This window comes from Callithrix jacchus, chromosome 5 (assembly GCF_049354715.1).
Source record: "Callithrix jacchus isolate 240 chromosome 5, calJac240_pri, whole genome shotgun sequence".
Lineage (NCBI taxonomy): Eukaryota > Metazoa > Chordata > Mammalia > Primates > Cebidae > Callithrix > Callithrix jacchus.
Window position 1 is genome coordinate 20,858,265 of NC_133506.1, and position 20,031 is coordinate 20,878,295.

The window sequence follows — 20,031 nt, forward strand, 5'->3', positions numbered from 1 at the left end:
CCAAATATAAAATATCATATACATGAAGTATCACTGAAAATAAGGAAAAGCTTAAGGTTGATTCTTACAATTTCCTCATTGTACATTTAGCCATTTACATTCAGAGCAGTGTTGTCCAACAGAACTTTCTGTGACAAGGGCAATGTTCTGTATCTGCTCTGTCCATGTAACCATTAATTATTTGATATGTGACTATGCAATTAAATTTTAAATTTTATTTAACTAAAATAACCATATGTGACTAGTGGCTGCTGTACTGGATAGCATGGATGTAGAGATCCCAGTCTGTTAGCAAATTCCTCTGCCCCTTCCTTCATTCTTTTTTTTTAAATTTTTTGAGACTGAGTCTCGCTCTGTAACCCAAGCTGGAGTGCAATGGTGCCATATCTGCTCACGGCAACCTCTGTCTCCTGGGTTCAAGTGATTCTCCCGCCTCAGCCTTCTGAGTAGCTGGAATTACAGGTATGCATCACCACGCCCAGCTAATTTTTATATTTTTAGTAGAGATGGGATTTCACCATGTTGGTCAGGCTGGTCTTTAATTTTGACCTTGTGATCCGCCTACCTTGGTCTCCCAAAGTGCTGGGATTACAGGCGTAAGCCACTGTGCCCGGCCCCTCCATGCATTTTTAAAAGTTACCTCATCTGGTCCCTAGCTCTAAAAGGCAGTTGCAAGGAATATCATCGTGTAGGTTATACCACCTTAAAAACAGAGCCAATATGTTTGAAAGGACAAAAATGTGGGGATGATTCATACGTAATACTTCGGCATTTCCTTTGTTTTCTTTCTTAGGAGTGATGTTTCATGCGACAGAGTTCACCCAAAAGCAAAAAATCATTTTAGAATAGAAAACAGAGATCACTACCAGTTCAAATATTTTACTTCTCATAATCACGTTGTACTAAAAGATTAAATTGGTAATACATACACTGGATTACCTTAGATCTATGAAAGAACAACTACTTTCAAATTCCAGGCCATCACAATCCTCATAAATTTTACTAGCCGTTTCTGGAGAATCACAGTCTACTACTGCATAATAGTACTTCAGTCGTTTGAATTGATAATCTCTCAATTTTTCTCTAGAGGTCCTAAAGTGGAAAAAACTCATTAAACATACTTATACAGCAACACAAAAATTTCCTGTTAAAAAATAAATGCATTTTTTTCAAGAAAAACATATTACAAGCTGGTCTTCATTCCAAGCCATACTTCCTTCAAGACTTTGCCTTTATGAACATTAAACACTTAAAAGCTCAACTTATTCTCACGAGATACAGGTATTTGGATTGGAATTTGGTATCTAAAAAAGAAGAGTGTGGGAATTACAGCTATCTATCATTTAACTCATAGAATAGTTACTTTGCTACCACATATCACCTTCTCAAATAAAACCAATGATGATTATTATAAAATATGTTAGAAAAGCAATTAGCTACAAAGATATTTCTGATCTTGCAGTGTTCGCTTAAGAACGTGTAAGTTTAATTTCACTTAACTACAACATACCTTTTTTTTAATGTTTCCACACAAAGCATTGATACCACACACTCTAAAGTTTCCACATAAAACATTTGATACCACATTCTTCATCTGCTGTCACTAATTTATTTAACCCTCATTTTTAAGTGCAAATAGAGCGCCACCTAGTGGCTTAAAAACTATTTTAAATTATTTTCTATACTGCACCACGATAAAAAATTTTGTATCATTCTTTCACTTTTCTATTTGATTCTCAAATAAGAAAAATTATATAATTTGAAGGCAAACAGAGCTTCAATGATGTCTCAAGAAAAGCAAAACGTACTAATTCAGAGCAACAAGGTTGAAGGAACTTGAAAGAACTCCAAATCAGTTTAATCATGAAATGTTTTACAAAACTGCAATAATTATTTTCATGAATACAGAAATATAAATATACCCACAAAAAAAATCTTCTTGGAATAATGTACCACTTTTGACAGACTTTAAATCTGTTTTGCAACCTGTTCTAACCATGAATGGCACAAATATAAGCTTTAGTTTTAACCGTTACGGTGACCAGAATTCTGAACTAATGACATGAATTTATGAGGTTTAGTTTTATGTTCTGTAGTGATTTAATACCAGTCCTTTTCTGGGGCATCTTCGGGAATACTTAATAGCTCTACTGGTCCTTGAACTTGCTCTTCCTTCATCCTCTCCTTTCCAAACTCTGAAGGATATATCTAAACAGAAAAAACAGAATCAATGTAATTTGTGCATTCATTGTCACAAATATCTAGACCTGTTTGATTCAATAAAAACAGCAAGGGTGACTCACTTCCAAACCCACTATAGTAAACTAGAGCATCCTGAGAAATTTTCTTTAAAAACAGATCACTTTGGCTGGAGAGTAACAGATATATAATGCAATTTTATTTCAAAATCTGAAATTCTAAACACTTCTGGTCCTAAGTATTTTGGATAAGGGAGACTCAATCTCTAATGATTGAGGGCAGGGCTATTTCAGGCACTGCATAAAATACGTAGCGTGAGCTCCTTTATACTTAATTCTTACAACTACCGATACTATTGTTATATCCATTTGGATATGTTGGAAAGATGTAAACATATTTGAGAGATTAATTAAAAAAGGATCCAGAATCACATAGCACTTATGAGAATCAAGATTTGAACCCAGATCTGTAATAATGCAAAGCCTGGATTCTTAATCATTATGGTGTCCCCAGATTTACGTAAGTTTTTCAAATTTATCGAGTGTTACAGTTTACTTCACATAGGTCATTTGTGTTTATTAAGGTAATTCCCAAGGACTTTATATGGTTTTGTTTCTAGTAGAATTTTTAAAAAATTGGCCAGTGTTCGCAATAAGGAATGCAATTTATTTTAAAAAACATTTCTTATACCCTGTCCCTTTAGTGAGCTTTTATTTCTTTGGGTTTTTAAAGTGTAAACAATCACATAACCTATTAATAATAATTTTACCTCCTCCTTTCTAACATTTATACCTGTTATAGAAGATTGGACAACTTTAACATTATTTTCCTTAAAAGGAAAACTATGGCTAAAAAAAAAAAAAATCAGATTTCACTTAAAATGCCTAGAAATATTTACTTCAAAATGAAATCAATTCTCACCTTGACAGAAAATATAACACCTCCTTTGGGTTTAAATGAATTGAACAGAGCCAGCAAATCTTTTGCCTTTAGTCTATCCCAGTCCATGTTACAAACTGCTAATCGACGTGTAATCTGAGAAGAATTAAATAGTACATAATCCGTATCATTCTCAATACTTGAAAAATAAAGATTCTAAAAATGTAATGCCTTCTGTCCTCTATGCTCTGAAATTAACAGTACAGTAGTTATCTAAGTGTAATTCAATATATAAAGGAGAACTTCGAATGAGCCAAACAATAGTAAACCATAATAGATAAGCATTTTCTCTTACTTGGTTCTTACTTCTTAAATCAGAATATCATCATAAGCTGATTTTTTAACTGCCAAGTTTGCTAAGCTATTTTGCCATGCATGCATGAGTAAGGAAGTTGAGTATGTTACCCTGTAGCATTTCTATTAGGCGCCATAAGAACAGAAATATAAACTACTAGCTAAAACAAGTATTAAAAATTTCATGCTACTTTTCATTATTTATGTAGAGCTTCTTCCTTATCTGCTTGGACATCTAGTTCATAAATATTCCATACCAAATTTTAATCAGAATCATCAAGAATATTACCAATAAGCTTTTCCCACTTAATAACATCAATTCTACCAGTCATAAAAGTTGCTTATACTATGTTTTCCACAAATAATCTTGTTTATCCAAAAGGTTACCTCATCAGCACAAGGAGCATCTTTATCTAATTCTCTCCAAGCATGCTCAAAACCAGACTCTTCTGGAAACAAATCTGCCATATCATCTTCATCTTCAGAACTAGTTTCTATATTTCCTTTACCCCTTGCAAGATCAGGGCCACTGTCACTTTCATCATCATCCCCACTATCCTCATCTTCATTCTCTTCTTCATCTTCACTTCCATTATCATCACCTGAAGCTCTACTGACACCTGTAATTTCATTTTCAGATTCTTCATCACTTCCTATTTCACTAACACTCTCTGAATCTTCCTCCAGAGCATCTTTGTCAAACATTTCACCATCTGTTGAGTTTTCATAACCATCACTGTCTCTTGTCATTACGGGTGGAACCACTGTAAAATGTTAAAGGGGAAAGAAATAAGAAAAGATATACACTGAATTAAACTGACTCCAAATTATTTTGACATCAAATTCAGTAAAAATATAATTTCTATGAAACACAGTAAAGGCAAATATAAATTCAGTAAATGCCTGATCAATTTTTATGACAGAAATCCTAACCACAACTTCTATGAAACAGAGTAAAGGAAAATATAAATTCAGTAGACACTTAACCAAGTTATTTAATGAAAATCTTAACACATGCCCACATCATGCAAGTAGATCCAGACATTCATTCAATACTTAATGGTGTGCCTGCTACGTGCTAAGCGTTCAATAAACAATAGTTGGCAAAAGAGAAGCAAACAGTGCCCTCAATGAAACTTCTAGCTGAGTGAAAAGAATACATGAATAGATATCAAATAAAACCAATATACAGAAAAAGTTAAAATAACAACTAAGCTATCCAAGAAAGAATATTTTCTAAGGAGATATAACAGGGTCCCTATGTGAGTGATAACCGAGCTGTTAATTTAAGGAGGAAGAGGAGTTAAATAAAGTTAGACTAATAGATGGAAATTTGTTTGAAACAGCAAGGAAGATACCTGTAAAAATCTGCCAATAGGAAAAAGCCAACAATCATGCCCAGATCACAGATAGCATGTGATCAAGTAACAAATGGAAATAGAGAGTTAAGTAGAGGCCAAGCTATCTAAAAACCATAGAGAGAGGTTGGACTTCTTCATAAGAGCAATGGGAAGACACTGCTGTTTTCAAAAAAAGGGGATGTCATCTTCTTTTGGATACTGTCATCCTCAGACTTGCATATTGAGGAGATCCCCTTCACCATATTGTAGAAAACTGACTGGGGAAAGTAAAGAACAGATGTGAATATAGTAAAGGTAGCACAGTATGCAAGGCAAGAAATGAAAGTAGCACTAAATTGGGTGGCAGTATGTAGGCAGAGAAGTACATGGATTTCAGAGTCAGTTAGGAAGTGAAACCAATAATAATAACACCGACTGGGGATTTGATATTAGGAAGTTTTGGAAGTGTCAAAGATGAGTCACAGCTTCTTGGCTTTCAGAGCTAGCTAGCTAAGCAGATGGATAGATGAAAAAGGAACATTAGAAATGAACTAGTTTGTTTGGTGGAGGGAAATCATGAGTTCAGTTTTGAGTATGTTGAATAGAAATGCCACTCAGTCATCTAAAAGAAAGTATCAAGAGTGTACAGCTCAGAGAAGTCTGGGTTGGAGATCAGTGATTCATTCATACGTAGTTGGCAACACAAGTGATATGGATGAGATCACCTATAAAGACAGAGAAATAATATGTAAAACTTTTCTGGCAGGTCTTGAACTTTGTAATTGACTATTATGATTAGCCATACATCAAGATTAAAAGATTGTTTTTGCTTAAGTTGGAATTTTTAGTCCTTACAACTCTGAAAGGGCTCATTTCCTACTTCTAAAGTAATCGCATGCTTCTATCTAATGGATGTGTATATATATCTTATGCATCTCATTAATCTTTAAGTTGGAGCTTATGTTTCTGCTTAAAGGCTCTAAGTTTGGACAGTTAAAAGCAAATTTAAAAGTTTAAGATTTAGAATGAAATTGGAACTAAGTTTCTCTTGGTCCTATAATCTTACAATAGTAAGATTCATTGACCAAATATTTATTGAGTATCTACTACATACAAAGAATTGAGCTAGAATAAGGGAAAACAGAGAAGATTCCAACAGAAGTGAATAAAAGCCAAAATGAAGGCATTGTTAGAGGTTCTGTATATGAGATCAGAAAAACACAACATTGTAAGTTACTATGAGGTAAACAAAATCCACTTTTAAGCAACAACCTTAGAAATAACATCTTACAGACCCAGTCTATCTAGTATTGCAATATTTCTCAATTGTTAGTCATTATACCATTTTCATGATTTTTAAATATCATTGGTATTTTTACTAAATTGAGTATTTTTAAAAATTAGTTTTTTTCTGAACAATATTCCTTAAGTCACAGACGTGATAGGGTAATTACACCATTTTCTAAGATGCTGACATAGTACATAACTATTAATATTTAAAAAGTTTGAGTATCATCAAAAATCTTCTCACTTATGACAATGGTACACACACCACACTTTGGGTTGTATAATAATAAAGGGTTGTGGCCGGGCATGGTGGCTCACGTCTGTAATCCCAGTCACGTGGTAACTGAGCACCTGAAATGCGTTTTGTCCAACTTGACATTAATATGAAAATAGCATATTAGTAAGAAATTAGAAAACAGAATATAAAAAATACCATTGACTTATATTAAATGTTAATTTTTTGATATATTGGATTAAATAAAATTGTTTAAAAGAATTTTACCTATTTCATCTTTTTAAAGTGGCTACTAGAAAATCCAAAATTATGTATTTCTACTGGGCAATGTTGCTTTAGACAAGGGCCACTGCACAGAGTCTGGCAGGCTGTTATCTGCACAAGAGTATTTACAAAAGGACAAGAAGGGCTAACATCAAGGCCATCCTCCACTCACCAAGCCATGCATTCTGAAGGGGGCTGTGTCTGCTCAGGTGCAAAAAGCTGTTGCTTCAAAGGTGCCATTTCTTCACCAAAGTGTGAGCCCTGGGAGCTCTGTGTGTCCAGACAGCATGCCTTTTTCTAATTTGCATAAAGGTATCATATAAGCTAGCGACAGCCCTGAGATGGGTGACCATGCCTTAGTCATATTTTATCTGCCACATACTAGTTAGTAAGCAGTCGAACAAATTGATTTTATTTTTGAGACAAGAGTCCTACTTACCCTCTTTATTTTATTTTATTATTTTTGAGATGGAATCTCACTCTGTCACCCAGGCTGGAGTGCAGTGGTACAATCTCAGCTCACTGCAACCTTCACCTCCCCTGTTCACGCAATTCTCCTGCCTCAGCCTCTTGAGTAGCTGGGACCACAGGAGCGTGCCACCACATCTGGCTAATTTTTGTATTTTTAGTAGAGATGGGGTGTTTCACCATGTTGGCCAGGCTGGTCTTGAACTCCTGACCTCAAGTGATCCGCCCACCTCGATCTCCCAAACTGCTGGAATTACAGTCATGAGCCACTGCTTGGCCTACTTACCCTCTTTAGACGTATCTCTTCTTATCATGCTATGACATATAATACTGTATCTGGTTAGAGAATATAGTTCTTGGCCAGGTGTGGTGGCTTAATCCTGTAGTCCCAGCACTTTGGGAGGCCGAGGCAGGCGGATCACTTGAGGTCAAGAGTTCAAGACCAGCCAGCCCAACATGGTGAAACCCTGTCTCTACTAAAATACCAAAAAAATAAAATTAGCTGGGCATGATGGTGCCCACCTGTAATCCCAGCTACTCAGGAGGCTGAGGCAGGAGAATCACTTGAATCTGGGAGGCAGAGGTTGCAGTGAGCCAAGATCACACCACTGTATTCCAGCCTAGGTGACAGAACAAGACCCTGTCTCAAAAAAAAGAGAGAGACTATAGTTCTCTCAAAGGGCTCACCACTAATCAAAATCATTGTTCAACTTCAAGATTCAAATTTGCATGTCTGTCTTCTAGCACCACATAATGAATTAATAATCACTGTATATTTCTTTTATAGCTTTGTGTTTCCAGATAAGCATTTGACCATTTCATCATAGTATGGAAACACTTATTAATGTGTTTACATTTTTGAAAGATCAGTATAAAAATAAATAATGTAACACCCAAGAATCTCTAATTTTTTCCAACCTACCTGATTGCATTTCTCTTCTTGTCTTAGAACACTTGATCCTGGGAGATTTCACGATTTCAGAGGTGCCCGAATCTAATGTCCTTTGTTTTTCTTTGCGAGAAGAGTCTGCAGTAGGTTGAACAATGTTTTTTTTCTCTTTCATACTTTTTTGTATAAATTCTTTGCTATCCTTCTTCAGACTTATGCTTGAATCTATCGTAGATTTGCATGAGGTTTTCATTTTTTTAATTCCTTCAGAATTATCTAAATCAGTTTTATTTTTGGAACCCTTCTGATTAGCATTGGTTTTTTCCTTCTTCTCCTCAACTAGATCTTTTGAATCTATTTCTTTTTGAGTCGGGGGTTTTTTCTTCTTTATTTTCCTTTGATTCAACGCTTTGCTATCTTCATCAGAGAGATTGGAATCAGAATCCGAAAGGTCATAAAAACGTTTCAAATCCTCTGTAGTGCTATGGTTAATGGGGCGCCCTCTTTTATCCACAGCATAGTTCAACTTGAACTTCTTGTCATGAAACATAGCTCGAAATCTCTTGTCAATTTTGACTTTTCGATCCTTTTCTGGCATTTCCCAAAATCTCGGGTCCTTTGCAACCCGTCTAAACCGCTGGTCACTCATTATTTCTTGTTTGGATGACATTTTAAATTTTTAATCTTGCTGAACAAATGCTTGAAGAAACCCAATACTAAAAAATAAAATAAATATTTTAATGGTAATAATGATTAGTACTATAATTGTTTTAAAAACACATTAATTTACAATATATTCTAAGTTAAATGTACATAAAACAAAGGTAACTTAAATCTAATTTCATCTCTTCAACTTATTCTGGGTCACATGCAAAAAAGCAGAAACATAACAAAATATCCTCTTTCCATTACAGATCATTTAGAGAAATAAATTTAAAGGAAACAAAGCAGGGCTTTATGGAGGGGAACAAATGTTTGTTCGTCCACTGTTCTCACTTAGAATTTGTATCTATATACCTCTATGTGTTACTAATTGAAAGCAAATGTAATTAAGATTCCCTAGTCCGGGCACGGTGGCCCACCAGCACTTTGGGAGGCCAAGGAGGGCGGATCACTTGAGCCCAGGAGTTCAAGACCAGCCTGGGTAACATGGTGAAACCTCATTTCTACAAGAAATACAAAAATAAGACCGGCTTGGTGGCACCGGCCCATGGTCCCAGCTACTCTGGAGGCTGAGGCCAAATCACTTACGCACAGGAGATTGTGGCTAAAGCGAGCTGTAATGGCACCATAGCACTCCAGCCTGGGTAACAGAGACCCTGTCTACCAAAAAAAAAAAAAAAAAAAAAAAGTAAGTGAGATTTCGTAGCTTCAGTTGGCCTCATTTGTTTCTTCACATTCTGGTCTCATTCTGCTACTCCTCATCTCCTGCTACTGCCAACAAACAGCGTTTAGTTCTATAAGACCAGCATCCTAACTAAACAGACCAAAATCAACTCAGGTTTAGCTCACAATGTTCCGTCTTTAAATCCAATCATCCTTCAAAAGTAATAGAAAGTTTAGGCCGTGCACAGTGGCTCACGCCTGTAATCCCAGCACTTTGAGAGGCTGAGGCAGGCGGATCACGAGGTCAGTAAATCGAGACCATCCTGGCGAACATGGTAAAAGCACGTCTCTACTAAAATACAAAAAAATTAGACAATCCTGGTGATGCGCGCCTGTAGTCCCAGATACACGGGAGATTGAGGCAGGGGAATGGCTTGAACACGGGAGGTGGAGATTACAGTGAGCCAAATTCAAGCCACTGTATTCCTGCCTGGAAACAAAGCGAGACTCCGTCTCAAAAACAAACAAACAAACAAACAAACAAGAAGGTTTAAAAATGAATAAAAAGTAAATTTGACTCTCCAGGTAAAATCTCACTCCAGTTAATAAATATCATTTCTAAAATCTCCTATTCTACAAGTGATGAAGTCCCAAATGAGTTGATCCCCCAGAAACATATTAGAATATACACATATGTGTGTATAAATTAATACTGTTCCCTTGTGAATAGTCCTTAATGTTTTAGCATCTCTGGATAGGAGTTTTGCAAAGAGCCAAAAGTCACTGATTAATGTCAAAAAAAAAAAAAGGACTGATTAAAAGGGTGGTATTCCTTATTTTAAAAACAAGGCCTTTTATACACTAACCAGGAAAAACTGTATCCCACCCTCCCCTTCTGCACGCTCTCTAATGCAGAGAATACAAGGCTGACCCCTGAACGAGGGTCTCCTTCCCACAGCTAACAGACTGACTCGAGAAGCGACCCTGAAGAAGATCGATGAAATCTGAAGGAGGTCGAAAAGGCTCAGGAGGAAGGGGCAAAACCCCTCGCACATGCGAAAGAGATCCTGTCAGATACCAGTTCTTCCTCCGGGCCACACGTACGCCTCCTCAAGCACTTCAATTCGAGCTCTTCAACTCGAGCCCATCCCCACTCACCGTCCGGAGTCCTTTTCAAGCTTCACGTGGGACTCGCACCCACAATCCTCCGCAGGACGCTCTGCCGTAATGGCAAGCGAACTAGGCCAAACTACTTGCACGTTTCCTCTGCGAACATCTTTGTAGAAGTCGCTGAAGCCGCTCTGGCGCATGCGCACGACAAAAAGTGCTGGTAATTGGTATCGCGGCTGGAGATGCTGCGTTCGGCGGGTCTCTGGCACTTTTGTCGGCGACTTGGGGCGGCGAGGGTCCCAGCGGAGAACCTGGGCCGTAGGGAGGTCACCTCTGGTGTCTCTCCCCGGGGCGGCTCATCGTCCAGAGCCCTGAATATCTTCGATCGGGATTTGAAAAGGAAACAGAAGAACTGGGCGGCCCAGCAGCCCGAGCCCACGAAGTTCGACTACCTGAAGGAGGAGGTGAGCGCCCTGGGCGGCGGGGTTAGGGGGCGATCCCGATCCTCGTCTTCCTCTCCGCGAGCTCTGGCTGGGCCCTGACCTCACTGTCTGACCTTGAGCAGCAGCCCTGCCTCTCGGCCTCTACTGTAATCACGCAAGGCCTAGGCTCGGATATTTGTAACATGCTTTTCATTCACGCTTGCATTCATTTCAGCAACGTCCCTGAGGCCGAAAAGACCTTATAGAGGCCTTCAGAGAAGCTCCACAGAGGGAGAGAGCGGGAGAGGAGGTCAGGAGAGCCCAAATCATCAGGGCCTTGCAGGATAGGGACTTGGGGTTTTCTTCTATATCGGCGCTGTCCAGCCAGAATGGTAACTGCCGGCCACACATGTGGCTGTTGAACACTTGAAAGGTGAACTAGTCCGATTGAGATGTGTTGTAAGTATAAAATACACACGCGTATAGTGACTTAGTATGAAAAAAAGGATGTAAAATAGCTCATTAAGAGCTTTTATACTGATTGCATGTTGCAATGATATTTTTGATATATTGGGTTAAATATAAATTTAAAATTAAATTTCTCTCATTTTTACTTTTTTCCTTATGTGGCTACTAGAAAATTTGAAATTACACGTGTGGCTCTCATGATTTTTTGTCCGCACTGCTCTAGAGAAATGTGAAGCTCTTGTTTTAATCTGTGGAGTGATCTGATTTATGTTTTAGGAATATCAAATTAAGGTCTCTGATGGTCTTTGCTTGTTTGAGAAACCTCTTTCTCCCTGCCCAGGTGGGCCCGGTACTGAGAGTTTCTTCTTTCAGGACATACATTCCCAAGTTCAGGCCTCAGTAAATGTTTGTTCAGAAGTAGAACAAAATTGGAGTCAAGTATAATGCAACGGCCGGGTGCGGTGGCTCAAGCCTGTAATCCCAGCACTTTGGGAGGCCGAGGCAGGTGGATCACGAGGTCTACAGATCGAGACCATCCTGGTCAACATGGTGAAACCCTGTCTCTACTAAAAATACAAAAAATTAGCTGGGCATGGTGACGCATGCCTGTAATTCTAGTACTCAGGAGGCTGAGGCAGGAGAATTGCCTGAACCCAGGAGGCGGAAGTTACGGTGAGCCGAGATAGCACCATTGCACTCCAGCCTGGGTCACAAGAGCGAAACTGTCTCAAAAAAAAAAAAAAAAAGTATAATGCAACAAACACTTAATGACCTCCTAGCTTGAGCAGAGCTCTGTGCAAGTACAGGTCTGATCAGATGATTGACAGTTTGTTCTCAGGAAGTCTTATAGAAAGAGAGACTGGTAATGTCTATTATAGATATAGGAAGTTTACTACCAATAAATTTTTTATATCCCATTTGTAAGTTCATGGTGCACTTACTACATTGTTGATGTCATGTACTTAGAAGATGTATGCTTGTAGCCTTTTCTCCTCCAAGAAAAGCACCTGGACTACAACTTAATTGAGGCCTAGCCAATTTGTGGGACTAGAACAAATAAAGTATATGAGAGTTCTTTTTGTAATAAACATAGGGCGTTCATATTAGGAATGATGTACAAAGTGGACTTCGGGGAAAAAACCATCTACTCTCCTTCCTCCCTTGCCCTTCTTCCAAAAAGCAAGTACACCTGTGTTTGGGAGTCCTAATAGCAACTCTGCGGGTGTTGATGAGGGAGTGAGTGGAATGTGGAGAATACTAGACTCCCTCATCTTTATTGCTGCCAGATGAAGCTAGCCCAGCAAAAGGTGGTGCTTATCTTATGACTCTTAAATTGGGATGGGATTGGGGCCAGGGAGGTGCGCTTATCTCAGATTTAGCTTTTCTAACTTGTGAGTGTCACTCAGAAAACTTCTTCATTTAGGAGTTCCACAAAATTTGTTAGGCATCAAATAGTAGCATTTTTCTTAAGTGACCTCTTTTTTTTTTGAGACGAAGCTTCGCTGTTGTTACCCAGGCTGGAGTGCAATGGCGCGATCTTGGCTCACCGCAACCTCCAACTCCTGGGTTCAAGCAATTCTCCTGCCTCGGCCTCCTGAGTAGCTGGGATTACAGGCATGCGCCGTGCCCAGCTAATTTTTTGTATTTTTAGTAGAGACGGGGTTTCACCATGTTGACCAGGATGGTCTCGATCTCTTGACCTCGTTATCCACCTGCCTCGGCCTCCCAAAGTGCTGGGATTCCAGGCGTGAGCCACCGCGCCCGGCCAAGTGACCTCTTATGTATTGATCTGCAATAAACCCCAGGTAACTCATTTTTCACTTTGTATACCTCATGCCAATATCTGTGGATAATAATGTGCCTTTCGTGTTCTTTGCTTTTCGTTTTTGTGATCTTGTGTCACATGGAATGTAAAGGCAACATATATATGTATTGTATATAGGAATATTTTTAAGAATATGTACTCCTAATTTCATTAAATTACTTCTGAAGTGATTTGCCTCCATTTTGTTTCCTGGTGATTTGAGAAGAAAGTTCCTTTGGTGAAATTGAAAAGGGGATAAAGGGAAGTACTTATTTTAAAGCATAAGTAACCTGTGGATTGTTGAATACTGGAAAAAGAGTTTTACTTTCCTGTTAACCTATGCGTCTTGTAATCCTTCAGGTTGGAAGTCGAATTGCGGACCGTGTATATGACATACCCAGGTAAGTGGTGGTGATCATAATACCATGCCATCAGCTTTCGAGTGGAAATTCAAGAGGTTAAATGCCGGGAACTTGATACCTGAAATGGCAGAATCTGGAAGAATTTACTCTGTCTGACTGGTGATTTAAATCACTCTGTAAATCTCCTTTTTCGTGTCTGAAGAACAAATGTTTTCTTCATTGTTGCCTGAAAAAAGAAAAGAATGTATGGAAGCACAACTCGTATCTATTTCCAAGCCTGAAATCCACTTGCTTTGGCCAAAAGCCAGTAATAGAAAGATTGCTCTAAAAATTGAGATAGTTAACAACATGTGAACTTTTCAGATTTACCTTCTAGTTCCAAAGCCTCTGTACTTAACTGTGCGGTATTACCTGTGTTCATGATCAAGCATTAGGGCATTAGGTAAATCAGGTTATCTACCACTAGGGATTCTCCAGCTGTGTACTAGTGTTCTATAATTTTGACAAAGGTTTTTCAAAACAAATTGCAAAGGGGTGTTTTCTGTTCCAGTTTTTCAGGAAGAATATTATTAGTAGATAAAATTGTAAGTTTTCTTGTTATATGTTGTTTTTGAACCTATGGCCTACAATTAGGTGTCTTTACCAGTGTAGCATAACAAAATGTATTTAGAGGAGACAGCATGGCATGGAGGATCGCAGTTCCCGTTCAGACTGACTGAATTCAAGTGTTGACTGCTCCTTATTAGTTGAGGTACTTGGTTTGACTTACTTAGCTTCAGACACTTAGCACAGTACTTTGAACCTGGTACGTTTTCAGTAAAAGTTTAACTATTATTTAAGATCTTTTTTTTTACTTTAACATTAATACTTAATGGTATTTCCCATGAAGATTTCTAAGTGTTCCACTGCTTCAACAAGTCTGAGAAATAGGGATAATTATTGATAAATATGTCAATTATTTTCAAGTTAGTTTACATTGTTAGCTTCTTTGAATTCTTTATCTGGATGTATTATTGAGTTAAAATATCCTCATTAAATCTCTTCTTCGAGTCCACATCATGGAGCCAGCTAGTGGAAAGCTGGCTCATCATGAGGTCCTGTTAATAGCTAGATCAGACAGACTTGCATTGTGCTGTAGGCTCTGGTATATTTCACTCGTAAGGTCAGGCCAAAAAGGCAGATGATGTAACCTTCTGGAAGTTGTGTTCACTGAAATGATTTTACTGAAGAAAAAATAATTCTTATTTTATAAACTATATTATGGACGGAGCATAACTTCTGTGGTTTTGTTTTTTTTTCAGAGATTTCCCCCTTGCTTTGGATCTTGGTTGTGGAAGAGGTTACATTGCACAATATTTGAATAAGGTATATTTATTCAATGACTTAATTTGTTTTGAAAAGTAAAATTGGCTAATTTTAAAGAAAGACTTTCCTAATCAGTTTAGCTTGCAGCATATTTAGATTTTAATTATATCAGAATTGTTTGTTTGTTATTAAGTGGTAGAACCAATGGTGGTTTTTCTCCCCTCTTTAGAATTTTTTTCTTAAGTGTTTTTTCTCTATCCATTTTATGTTGTGTTTCTACTGGTAATTTATTTAAATCTACATAGAATATATTTCTCTTTGTTCCCACTTTGTTCACATTTTTGATAATTACAATAATAATCAGATTTCATATAGAGAATATGATTAAGCTAACCTTTAGCTAGAAAAATATTTAAAAAAAAAAAAAGAAAAATACTTTATTAGTTGACTAGAAATCTTTCTGTATGGTTAAATATAAGTAGCTTTGTTAATGCCACAACATTTTATTTTATTTTGCACTTTATAATTCAGACTATAAAGACATTAATTTATTCTTTTATCTCCTAGGTATATGATATTGTGCTGGACACAAAGATTAAACTGGGTTTTCTTTCTTTTTTTTTAAGACAGAGTCTCACTCTGTGCTCAGGCTAGAGTACAGTGGCACAATCTTGGCTCACTGTAGCCTCTGCCTCCTGGGTGCAAATGATTCTCCTGCTTCAGCCTCCCAAGTAGCTGGGGTTACAGGGGTGCACCACCACGCCCTGCTAAGTTTTGTATTTTTTGTAGCAATGTGGTTTTACCATGTTGGCAAGGCTGATCTTGAACTCCTGACCTCAAGTGATTCACCTGCCTTGGCCTCCCAAAGTGCTAGGGTGACAGGCATGAGCCACTGCTCCCAGCCATAAAGTGAAATCTCTACATAAAATCTGCTTAGATAAAAACATACACTTGGGCCTGGGTGGGGAAGGGTGTGATGAGGCTTTTAAAACACTGTTATTGGTAATAGTAAATGCCGTAGAAATGGTGCACTTATTAAAGTACAACAGGAATTAAGGAAAAGAAAAATCAGTAGGGATTCATGTGGTCAAGGCTTCTCAGGGGGCACAGAATCTGACCTGGGATTTGAAAGAATTTGAGTTGGTGGTTCCTGGCTTTGGAAGTCAGGACATGGCAGGAGGAAAGGCACAGAGGTAGAATGCTGTAGGGTGTGATCTAGTGATGTTTAAGGAAGATTGATTTGGGGATGGCATTTTCAAGTGAGAGACGGTGATAGATGATCCTATTGATCTAATTCTTCACCCTTCACAGGAGTGTGCCAGAGCTGGCCCGTGAGAGCCATTGAGCACATCTCCTCCCAGCTCCGTACTTAGCGACATCATGTTGGTAGCATGAAATCCACTGTTGTTTGAATGCATCATGGAAATTGGCAAACAGGGCACTTCCTTTTCTTTCTTTTTTCTTTTTCTTTTCTTTTCTTTCTTTTTTTTGAGAACCCATATTTAAGCATTGACTTGCATACCAGTTGCCCTCAGATAATCTGCAGTGACTAAGTAATGGTAGGGTTTTTGTGGTAGGGGAGATCCTTTTCCAAGTTGGGGGCAGGGAAGTGGGTGTGGATAAAGTAAAAAAGGATTGGCTTCTCTAATAGAGGAGGGCAGCCAGGATAGAAGTTTCTAAAGAAGCTTCTAGGAGGCTGTTGACAGTGCTGTGCTTCAAAGAGGTCAGGTGAAGCTGGACTGAGATTAGTGAGCAGAGACTGCAGATAGCATTAGGAGTGCAGTGAAAGCAAAGAGATACTCAGAATGGGGAGAAAGAATTTAGGAAGAAGTAGAGTTGTGGATTATAAACCAAACAACCAGAAGGTGCCTAGAGGGAGGAGAGATTTTTGATAATTGGAAAGCTTATGCCTGTTGTAAGGTGAAGGAAGAAGGCAAGACAGAGATTAAAGATTGATAGATGGAGATAGGGGAGCAGGATCCTGGAGAAAAGAGAGCTGAAGGGAAAGTGTTTTTCTAGTACGGAAATAGCACAGTCTCCTTTCTTTTGGGAAGGAAGAGAGGGTAGGTGAAGTAGGGAAAATGCAACCACTTAAGCCCCACCCTAAGCCTTTGTGTCTGGAAGTCTTTCATTACTCTGTAAACTCCATGAATGAACAACCAAAAGGCAGGAAACGCATTGAGGGTCCTTTGTGGCACAAGATGGGGAAACTGGCTCTTAGCATGTTATGCCATGTAAAAGTTAATACAGAAGCCCTCCCCCAGTTTAGTAAATTCAGGATGTTGAATCTGCATATTCATGTTCTCTATTTTATTATATATAATTAAATATAGCAAAAGATATGTGTTACTAAAATTATTTGTGTACCATACTGGTTTTATGTGAAAAATACCCTTACAAAGTTGAAAATTATACTTATAATTAATTATAAATATAAAATTATAAAATATAAATAATACTTATAATTAATATTCATAAGTGTAATTAATTATAATTAATACTTTTACCTTTAGAAATGTCAGCAATTGTTTGTGACTGGATTTGTTTCAGCTTTAGTTATTCCATTGCAGGAAACTATTGGAAAGTTTTTCCAAGCTGACATTGCAGAAAATGCTTTGGTAGGTAGCTTTTTAACACTTTGGTTTCTAATCTCATGATTTGTTTCTTCGTACTTTATTTCTTCATTTTTATTTTCCTCAAACTAGCTTTCTTTTCTAACACATGAAAAGGAACTAATATAGGAAATATCAAGGACAAAGGAAAAATCACCCCTAGTCCTACCAGGCACCAGGCAACCATTTGTGACAATTGGTCTCTGTATTTGCAGACATAACTGTCCCCACCCACACATGCAATTGTTTATGACCATTACTATGCTAATATTCCATGTTATTTACAGCATGTCATTTTTTTGTCAGTGAATTTGTACATAGATGTGTCATATATCATCTTTTTAAATGGCTACATGGTATTCTAATATATGAATACTTCATAGTTTATTTAGCTAAACCTTCTATTGAAAGGCAGTTAATTTCTAGTTTCTTAATAACCAACACTGCAGTGAACATCCTTATGTGAAGCAACTTTGTATGTTTGATTTAGTTTTTCCCTGGGTATAAAGTCTGGAAGTGGACTTTATGGATTCATTTTAATGTTAATTTAAAAATTTTTGACATACATCTTCAAACTGCCCTTAGAAAGGTTGGACGATGAAAAAGGTACTTTTACTCCTTTACTTTGGCAACACTGGGCCAGTCTTTTTGTCTTTGTCAATCTGACAGCTACCAATGTCTTTTGACTATTGGTATTTCTTGTGAATTTTGTGAATAATTCTGTGACATGGCTGCACCTTGTCCTTTATCTACTTTAGCTGTCATGTGTTCTTATTCTAGGTGATTTGTAAGTGCTTGGTTTTTAGGGATATGAATCCTTCATTATATATGTTGTAAATATTTTCCTCAGTTGTTTACATTGTTTATTTTTTTGTATTAATAGAACTATTTGGCCAGGCGTGGTGGCTCACGCCTGTCATCCAAGCACTTTGGAGGCCAAGGCGGGCGGATCACCTGAGGTCGGGAGTTCAAGACCAGCCTGACCAACATGGTGAAACCCCATCTTAAAAAAAAAAAAAAGAAATTTTTAATTAGTTTGTCATCAAATGTATCAGTCTTTTCCTTTACAGTTTCTGGCTGTTATGTTTACCTAGGCTTTTTCATCGAAGGGTAAAATAATGTCCTGTCCACCCATATTTTCATCTAGTACTTCAGTTATTTAACTAAAACTTTCAGCCTTCTTTTTTTTTTTTTTTTTCTGAGACAAAGTCTTGCTCTGTCACCCAGGCTGGAGCATGGTGGCACAATCTTAGCTCACCTCTGCCTCCCAGGTTCAAGTGATTCTCCTGTCTCAGCCTCCCAAGTAGCTGAGATTACAGGTGCATGCCACCACATCCAGCTAATTTTTGTGTTTTTATTTGAGATGGGGTTTCAGTATATTGAAACCCCATCTCAAATGGCGAGGCTGGTCTTGAACTCCTGATCTTCAGTGATCTGCCCGCCTTGGCCTCCCAAAGTGCTGGGATTACAGGAGTAAGCCAGCATGCCTAGCCAAACTTTCGGCCTTCTGAGATTTGTTTGGTGTGAGGTGGGTATCCTGTTTATGTTGTTTCAACTAGTTAGCCGTTTTTTTCTGGCTGATGTTAAGTCATTTAAGAAATGCTTTTTGGGTGCCTTCTCTGTGCCACCTTTGGGAAGGCGGGTAGAAACTGCCAAGTAAATAGAACATTGACTTCAATTTAACAGTGATTGTGTTATTATTAATTGAGAGTCTACATAAATGTGGTTTTGCTCTTTTGTTTTCTTACTGTTAGAAGAATTCCTTAGAAACAGAAATTCCTACTGTCAGCGTTTTAGTTGATGAAGAATTCCTTCCCTTCAGAGAGAATACATTTGACCTGGTGGTTAGCAGTTTAAGGTTGGTAATCCACTTTTTAAAAACCATATGTTATAAATAGATCATTTATGTCATAAAGGTTTTGAACCTTTTACGTTAGCTCATCTGCTTGCTATTTGCAGGTGACTAATTATGTTACTTTCAGTTTTCCCATAAGTATGACGGAGCTATAATATGACCTCCTTCGTTTTTAAAGTATCTAATACTTGTTGAAAGCCTTAAGAATGATAAATACGAGCTTAACACAGTATGATTTGAAATGGACATTCAATTCTGTCCTGGAACTCAGCATAAGGGGATACAGTTCTACCAGGAAAGTATGACCATACTCTGCAGAGACTGAGAATATGACTTTTACTGTCACACATGACTCTAAGTGAGAGTAGAGTCAAAAGAAAATTCAAGGGTTGGACACAGTAGCTCATGCCTGTAATCCCAATACTTTGGGAGGCCGAGGTGGGCAGATCGCTTGAGGCCAGGAGTTTGAGATCAACCTGGGTAACATGGTGAAACACCATCTCTACTAAAACTACAAAAATTAGCCAGGTGTCATGGCATGTACCTGTAATTCCAGCTGCTCCAGAGGCTGAGGCATGAGAATTGCTTGAACCTAGGAGGTAGAGGTTGCAGTGAGCCGAGATTGTGCCACTGCACTCCAGCCTGGACAACAGAACAAGTTGAAAAAAAAAAGAAAGAAAGAAAATTCAAGAGATGTATTAAATTTCAGTATATATAGCTCTGGTTTTTGTTTATTTTCACTATCTTAAAAAAAATGGATGTACCACGTATCTACTAGAATGGCCAAAATCCAGGACACTGACAACACTAATAAATGGTGGCAAGGATGTGGAGTTCGTTATTGGTAGGAAT

At 37.9% G+C, this 20,031-nt stretch overlaps 2 protein-coding genes across 22 annotated transcripts in view; one reads left to right on the forward strand and one right to left on the reverse strand.

The window, feature by feature from the left end:
• Positions 1-10,425, reverse strand: part of ESF1 (ESF1 nucleolar pre-rRNA processing protein) — a 61,853-nt gene extending 51,428 nt beyond the window's left edge. Inside the window, exons 1-6 of one of the 5 annotated variants that reach the window (XM_035298385.3) lie at positions 10,400-10,425; positions 7,949-8,631; positions 3,820-4,196; positions 3,121-3,234; positions 2,108-2,208; positions 940-1,092 (exon numbers count right to left, since the gene is read on the reverse strand). In XM_035298385.3, coding sequence (XP_035154276.1) covers positions 940-1,092; positions 2,108-2,208; positions 3,121-3,234; positions 3,820-4,196; positions 7,949-8,585 — 1,382 coding nt within the window. In that variant the 5' untranslated portion in view covers positions 8,586-8,631; positions 10,400-10,425. Of the gene's footprint in view, positions 1-939; positions 1,093-2,107; positions 2,209-3,120; positions 3,235-3,819; positions 4,197-7,948; positions 8,632-10,172 lie in introns of all 5 variants that reach the window. The other 4 variants (XM_078371374.1, XM_078371377.1, XM_078371376.1 and 1 more) reach the window with 4 other exon arrangements.
• A 142-nt stretch (positions 10,426-10,567) lies between these two features.
• Positions 10,568-20,031, forward strand: part of NDUFAF5 (NADH:ubiquinone oxidoreductase complex assembly factor 5) — a 35,260-nt gene continuing 25,796 nt past the window's right edge. For 7 of the 17 annotated variants that reach the window (XR_008481232.2, XR_008481231.2, XR_013535127.1 and 4 more), the window contains exons 1-5: positions 10,568-10,815; positions 13,406-13,446; positions 14,709-14,772; positions 17,283-17,330; positions 19,079-19,182. Coding sequence is in view for 5 of the 17 variants with exons in the window: in XM_002747455.7 (XP_002747501.1) it covers positions 10,594-10,815; positions 13,406-13,446; positions 14,709-14,772; positions 17,283-17,330; positions 19,079-19,182 (479 nt within the window). In the remaining 12 variants the exon portion in view is untranslated. Of the gene's footprint in view, positions 10,816-12,892; positions 13,047-13,405; positions 13,447-14,708; positions 14,773-17,282; positions 17,331-19,078; positions 19,183-20,031 lie in introns of all 17 variants that reach the window. The other 10 variants (XM_008995772.5, XM_035298390.3, XM_078371396.1 and 7 more) reach the window with 5 other exon arrangements.